This window comes from Eurypyga helias, unplaced genomic scaffold (genome assembly GCF_000690775.1).
Source record: "Eurypyga helias isolate BGI_N326 unplaced genomic scaffold, ASM69077v1 Scaffold42482, whole genome shotgun sequence".
In the NCBI taxonomy this organism is placed as follows: domain Eukaryota; kingdom Metazoa; phylum Chordata; class Aves; order Eurypygiformes; family Eurypygidae; genus Eurypyga; species Eurypyga helias.
This window is the reverse complement of record NW_010236109.1, coordinates 1,870-9,242: the sequence shown is the minus strand read 5'-3', so window position 1 is coordinate 9,242 and position 7,373 is coordinate 1,870. Positions and strand designations below refer to the sequence as shown.

The following is a 7,373-nucleotide window of genomic DNA, read 5'->3' as shown; positions in this document are numbered from 1 at the left end:
GGCCTGCAGCAACGCCCGGGCCTGGGCCCCGGCGGGTGTCCCCTTCCCGTGTCCCTGCTTCAGGCCGCAGCGTCCTCGCGCCGCCTTCCCTCTAAACACGGGTGTTTCTCTCCCTCAGGGTGGCAAATTCCATTCGAAGAGTGTTCATCGCAGAAGTCCCCATCATAGGTACCGCCTTTCACTTAGCTGCGGTCGCGGTCCCTCGGTCGTGCCCCCCGTTATTCCCATCCCTTCCCCTCCGTTATCCCCTCCGTCTCCAAGCTGCCTTCAGCTCGCCTCACCCGTGGTTAGCCAGGCCCGTGTGTAACCGGAGCCTGTCTCCACTCACCTGCCTCCGCTCGCCGCACTCTCCATAACGTTTTTTGTGCCCTCACGAACTCCCCGGCTTTTCCCCAGAGAAATATTTCTCAGCTCGTGACTTCTCTCTGCAGCCATCGACTGGGTCCAGATAGACGCCAACTCCTCGGTGCTCCACGATGAATTCATTGCGCACCGCCTGGGTGAGTGCTGGGCACGGGGAGGAAGACAAAGGATGTGCAGGAAGGCAGAGGTCGGGGGTGAAATGAGTCCAGAGACACTGAGGCACCTTTGTGGGGAGGCTGCTGTCCCCCTGCCCATCTTGGCAGGAGGGATGGCGCTCCCCTGAGCACCATCAGACATTCCCCTGATTTCCTTCTTCCCACAGGTCTCATCCCGCTCACCAGCGATGACATTGTGGATAAGATGCAGTATTCCAGAGTGAGTTGTGGGTGCTTCTTTTCATGGTGGTGGGTGTCTGGTCTGATGGGAATTGCTACCGATTCTTACAGGGAGAGGTTTGGTGTAGAGGTCTCAACCTGTCTCTGTCCCAGGACTGCACGTGTGATGAGTTTTGTCCAGAGTGCTCTGTGGAGTTCACCCTTGACGTCCGGTGCAATGAAGACCAGACTCGTCACGTCACATCCCGCGATCTCATCTCCAACAACCCCCGGGTCATACCGGTCAGTGCAATCCCTCTGCTTCTCAGTGGGTCCCTTCTCTACGCTCCCATTGAGGCCAGGGTAGCAAACACATGGAATGTGGACAAAACAAAGCCTTCAGTCATGTTTCATGTTGCTTAAAGCCCCACTTAAAACTTATGGGGGAGCAAAGCAGGAATATCTACAGAAACAGCAGTGTGTGCCAATGCGCTCCTCTTTGCCTTGCTGTCCTTCACTTGCAGTCTGATGGAGTGTCAAAGCAGTTTGGCCCTGTTAAAGACTCATCCCTCTTCTCAAACTCTTGGGAATCTTTAGTGTAGCCCCTTCGTCTGGCTTTGAACAGTCCGAGTGTGTGTGTTTGTGTCCTGCTGCCCTGTCACTGTGCTCTCCTGCCCGTTTGCTGCTAGGCTCGGGCACGCTCAGCTCTTTGAAGGCCTGACAGCAACCCAGAGGCCTCTGGTTTTCTGGTTCTTGGCTCTCAGCGCAACAAGGTGTGAGGAGGCTGGCCCAGGGCACTGCTACCAAACGGCTCTTGCCCAGTCGCCTTGGAGAGGGTTGGTGGAGCCGTAGCAGAAGAGATGCATGTTTTAAAGTGCTATTGAGGCTGCATCTGTGTGTCACCACAACCTGGGGGCTGCTTTTGGTGGCTGGTGACAGTGTCTGCCTGCATAAAGCCTGGCTGTAGCCTGCTCTCGCTTGGGCTGAGGGGCTGCAGGTGCTGTCGTGGGACTCTGGGCTGTGTTACGGAAAACGCAGCGGTGTTGGGCTGGAGCACTCCGTGTCCCATGTGGGCGAGCAGCTTGGGAGACGAGCAGGCTTGTGCAGCGGGGTATGATCTACCTGGCTGCAGCTGCCTGAACTGTCCCCATTTCTGTTACATACGGTGGGATCGATTCGTTGCTTTAAATCACTCCAGAGTGACTCTCTGCAGGCTCCAATTTTTGTAGGCAACTGCTGTTTGATGTGGGGAGAAAAGTTGAGCATGCCTTTCATTTGCTGGCTTTTGTTCTGCTGCAGGTAACATCTCGGAGCAGGGACAACGACCCCAATGACTACGTGGAGCAGGACGGTAAGCGGTGTTTCACTGGGAATAAGAGCTGGAGAAGGGCCTAATTTTTTCTTTCAGGCTCTTTGAACTCATTCTTCCTTTACCAGCTGTGTATCAGTAAGGCAGCTGTAAAGCTGGCAGTTGAGAGACGCTGGCGTTGCTCATCAGCAGGGTTAGTACTCTGCCTTAATGCCACTCGAAGCCCTGTGTCTGAGGGTGCCTCTCTCCATGTAAGAGCTTAGAGACAGCAAAGATGCAAAATGCCGTGCTGTCTGCTGTTGCTTAGTGGCCTGAACTGTGCCTCTGGGCATACATACAACTCCTTTTCACTTAGAATGATGTTTACCAGCTACTCTGGGGACACTGATGAGGCCTTTTAGGGAATCCAAGTGAGCCCTGGCTTCTGGTGGCATCTTCCCAAGCACTAAAAATTCCTGCCTTTGCTCTTGTGTGGTCCTGCACACTCATTTCTCCTCTGCAGCCTTCTCAAACAGGCGTGTGCTTTTCCACAGACATCCTCATTGTGAAGCTGCGGAAGGGCCAGGAGCTGAGGCTGCGAGCCTATGCCAAGAAGGGCTTTGGCAAGGAGCACGCCAAGTGGAACCCCACGGCAGGTGTTGCCTTCGAGTATGACCCAGACAACGCGCTAAGGCACACAGTGTACCCCAAACCGGAGGAGTGGTATGTCCTGATGTCTTTTTGGAGGGACTGGAAAAGATTTTCCAACAGGCGCCTACATTTCAGCCCTGGGGATAATTTGGGTCAGTAAACGATCATGCCTGTCCCTCCCCCTTGCACAGACTCTGCTCCTTTGTCGGGCTACCAAAGCCAGGCACTTGGTTGCAGCTGCATGCGAGGTGGGCTGGTTTGTGGCCACCTCTTGTCCTCCCCTCATGTACCGTTTTACTTCATCTTCATGTTCTTTCCCACAACTTGTTCCTGCTTTTCCTTCCCTGCACAAGTGGCATGTAGGTCAGGGTAGTGTCTGAGGGACGAATAGGTCCATGGGAGGTGGAAGAGGTTGCTGCCAGAGCAAAGAGCAGAAGGTTAGGTCACAGGGCTGATTTTGGAGCCCTGTTTGTTTGAGGAAGCCCAGTGTGTGGCTCTATTTTCACCCCTACACCTCCTCACTCCTGGATTGTGAGCTCTGGCAGCAGGGTTGTCCTCTCCAGCCCTTTCCTGTGCTCTGACATACCACTGTACACTGGTAGTATGCTGCATCTCATTAGAAAGTGGCTTCATTTTGCTTTTGGAAAGCTTTGTCCAGGGCGAGGGCTTCACCCAGCAAGCACTTTTCTGTGAGTAGAGCTGCTCAGGGCTCTGCATCCCAGCAGACATCCTGTCGTTGAGCATGCCGGCACCCATGGCAGGGCGAGGATCCAGGTGCTTTAGGCAAGGCAGGCTGAGAGTGGGGACTACAGGGGGCAGTGGATACGCTGCCGTAGCAGCGGGGCAGCACCCAGAGCTGCGCTGAAGGCCGGGAAGATCTCAGTACAGGAGCAGGATTTGGTGGAGGGACTGCAGAAGCCAGGGCTGAGCAAACGGGAACAGAAGCCTGAGCAGAGCTGGAGCTGGAGAGGAGGCTGAGCAGCAGAAGGGGCTCAGCGGGTTTTCCTCCTGTCACAGCCAGACCCCACGCTGCCAGATTGGACTCTGCCAATGGCTGCAAGCAGGAGCAGGCAGGTCGTGGGCTGTGGTACCTCCACACTGTCCGCTTCTATCCTGAGCACTTGGGCCCATTGCAGAGCATGGCCCTATGTTGTCCCTTGCTAAATGAGTTATCCCTAACCAGCTTCCCGGGGGCACAGTCAGCCTAAATATCACACCTCGGCCGGACTGCCACGGCCTTCCTGCTCCGGAGCCATCATGGAGATCCTGCATGGCTAGATTTGCACTCGGCAGACTTGGGAAGCCTCTTGTCACCGAGGGTGGAGATGCAGGTGAATCCATAAAATGCATGAAATGGGCAGGGATCTGCCCGCAGCCATCCCAGCTCTTTTACTGATGGAAGGAGTGAACCCCACTTGGCTTTGATGGGCTCTGTAGGGCGCGTTCCTGGGTCCGGTTCAGTCAGTCTGGGTGAGAACGGGACGTGCCAGGCCTTCAGATCCTTCAGCACCTTGTCGGGGCGGTGCTCGGGGATCTGCAGTAGGAACCAGGCTGGCTGGTGGTGCAGGAAATCGGGAAAAGGGCATTTTCCTTAGCACTGATGATCTCTACATGTGGACTGAAGCTGGACTTTGGGAACTGCCAGCTACAGGCCGGGCTGTCAGGGTGAAAGACCGTGAGAGGGTACAGGGCAGAGGAGGTTGCGGCTCAGCAGTCTTGTAGTTAGTAGCACATTACAGGAGTTGATGTGTTGGCCTGTCCGTTGTCACCAGCAGTTTTGGAGGTGAAACTGGATAGTTTTGAAGTTTCCAGGCGATTTGTGGCAGGTAAATTGCTCCAAAAGTGCAGTTGGTTGGCTGGGTGATAGATTAGATGCTTGAGAAGAGAAGCAAGAATATCTCTGTTGTGGAATTTGAAATTGGGATTTGAAATTGCAGTGTGAATTTTGGGGAGTTTGAGCTTTTGGAGGTGTCGGTGTGTCAGAGAAGAGCCCCAGCCGCGGGGCTCAGCGCGTGTACCTCGGCAAAGAGGCGCTTCCCGGGCTGCGTGGCCCAAGGCAGCTGCTGGCGGGGGTTCTTGTGTTGGGTGGCAGAGTCAGCCACATCTTCGGGAACCCGGTGTGTTGTCCTGCAGGCTGGCTTCCTGGAAACAGTTTTGGGGGAAGATTTTGATAAAATATAAGTCAAAGTTAGAAAAACCCCAAAGACTGATTGCCACTGTTGCTGCCTGTTCCCTGACGGTCCGTCTGTCTTTCCAAGTTCATCCGGCTCCCCGTGGAGACCATACAGAGACAAAAGCCTCTGCTGTCCAAGCCTAGCTGTTGGGTTTGGTTTGGATTTTCATGCTGGTTGCTTGGTGAGGCCGTCAGCGGAGCGCTGGCATGCAGCTGGACTCTCCAAGCAGCTGGTGTGGTGGTGGAAACCCCTGCCCTGTTTTCGGTTGTGGTTCTGCAAGTATGGTGAAGACCGTTAACACTTTGTCTCCCTGTGGTGTGTTACGGACAGAGGATTTATTTGGGAAGTGCAGTTTTATTGAAGGCAGCTGATGAGACGGTTCCAGGACCAGCCTTTCTTGACAGCGCTGGCGCAGAATAAGGCGAACAGGAGACTTTAGCGGGCACAGGATTTTCTGTGCTGCCTTCTCGGGCAGCTCAAGGCTTTGGCTTTTCTTACATGGATTTAATACTTCCAAACCCGTCTCTCCAGGTGATGTTCTATAAGCTGAGGGATGCAATAGGTAGAAAGATGTGTTGGCCTGGCTGATGCCACAGGTATTGCAGTAGCGATGTGTGTAGGGGTGCAGGACATTAGGATGGGTGGTGTTGGAAGTAGCTGCTCACGGATGCAGCTGGTGTTGGAAGTACAGGAGGTTTTTTCCTGCTGGGCACAAGCTGACCAGACCCTTCCCATCTCAGCTGTGGTGCACAGCCCCTGGGGTGCTCCGGTGTTTTCTTGGCCTGGTGAAAAGCAGAAAGAAAAGGTAATATGAGGTCCGTTGCTCCATAAACAGTGTCCAGGCTCCACGAACACAGTCCCTTCAGGCACTGACATCCCTTCACTGTAAGCACTTGATGGATTGTGCCAACGTAGGTGTGTGGAGCTGCGGTACCGCACACAGGGCTCATGAGTTTGGGCAGAGCAGGGCTGATCCTCTTCCTCCAATGCTGCCAGGTGACTCGGGCATTAACACGGAGCTAGAAAGGGAAACATGGGGCTGAGCTTTTCTTCTGTGACTTGGTGTTCGATGCCTGCTCCTTTGCCTCTGTGGGTGAGCCCGAGCGGTTGCTCGCTGCGGCTGAGCAATGCCGCAGAGTGCCTGGGCTCCGCGGGGCCAAACTGGAGCGTCAGCTCCCTGATAACCTTCCTGCTCTTTGATTGCAGGCCCAAGAGTGAGTACTCGGAGATCGACGAGGAGGATGCTCAGGCTCCCTACGACCCCAACGGGAAGCCAGAGAGGTAGGAAGCTTGAGTGCACTGCCACAGCTGGAAAACAGGGGCACTGGCTGGGTGCGTCTCTTTGGCTTTTGTCAATACAAGAGTATCTGCTCTGTGCTGAAGTTTGACAGCCCAGGGAGCTGGTGTTCCCTGAAAAGCAGGGCAGAAGTTGGAATTAACTGGTGATATACGTAGGTCTGGCAGGTTTTCCCCTCTGGGAGATTCTAGACAGCTCTCCTGAGTTTGTGTTACCAAGTAGGGTAGTGCAGCACTCGGTGAAGTGTGAGGCCTGCTGGGGAAGATGGCTCAGGATATTTGTTCAGCCGTGTGGGTGTCGTGTGTAGGTTGCTGGCAGTACCCCCTTTCCCTCCCCTCTCTGCTGGCTCGTGGGTGCTGTGCTGAGAAATTTAGTACTCTGGAGTCATGAGTGTTGGGGTGGTGGTTGTAGTGGGGCAGCGCTGGCTGTTGCCCAGTTGGGTGGTGAAGAATGCTGGTGGTTGGGGTTCCCCACAGAGCTCCCTGTGTCAGGGATAATACATGAGGATGGTTGGGGATGACTCTGACCTGGGTCAGGATGAGCAGGAACCGCTCCGTGGGTGCTCTCTGGTTTCACACCTCCACGCAGAGCAGGTGGTGACATATCCTCCTGACTTGTAACCTCAGGTTTTATTACAACGTGGAGTCCTGTGGTTCTCTGCGCCCGGAAACCATCGTTCTCTCCGCGCTGTCCGGCCTGAAGAAGAAACTGAGCGACCTCCAGACCCAGCTGAGCCACGAGATTCAGAGCGATGTCCTCACTATAAACTGAGGTTTGCTGCCACTGCCCAGCAGCGCTCAGGGCCAAGGTTTTTACCCTCTCATCTCCCTCTTCCTTTCCTGGCCCAGTTCTGCTGGTCAGTGACACCTCTTCCCTGGCCCTCCTTCCCGGGGAAAGCTGTCCTGGTGTGTAGGGTAAAGGAGGAAGGGAGTCGGTGAGCATCTTTGCTGGGACAGGCTTTGTCTCTAAGTGATCCCAGAGTTTCAGGCCAGAGTTTCGGCCATGTGGTGTTTGGGATTGGGAAGTGAGTGCCTCGGTTAGACAACCCTGCCTTATTTGCATGTCCATTCCTTACTGTGCTGAATAAAACCCTACCCCCTGTGTTTTGTCATCCCTGAAAGCTCATCCGGGGCTGCAGGAGGAGATGTCACATCACTTACTTCTCTCAGATAGACATTAACTTAACGAGCTCTGCTGTGGAGGGAGCGTTGCTCTCGCCCGCTGACTGCCGCTCCTGACACACGATCTCCCACGGAGACCAGAGCCCCCTCGGGCAGGCAGCCCCT

At 54.8% G+C, this 7,373-nt stretch overlaps 1 protein-coding gene across 1 annotated transcript; it reads left to right on the top strand.

Annotated features, from left to right (window-relative positions):
* Positions 1-118: 118 nt before the first annotated feature.
* Positions 119-6,858, top strand: POLR2C (polymerase (RNA) II (DNA directed) polypeptide C, 33kDa; the record flags this gene model as incomplete). Its single annotated transcript, XM_010146974.1, has 8 exons — positions 119-168; positions 432-500; positions 686-738; positions 852-980; positions 1,977-2,028; positions 2,520-2,688; positions 5,997-6,071; positions 6,714-6,858. Coding segments are annotated over 8 exons (742 nt in total), but the record flags the coding sequence as incomplete, so codon positions are not given.
* Positions 6,859-7,373: the final 515 nt, after the last annotated feature.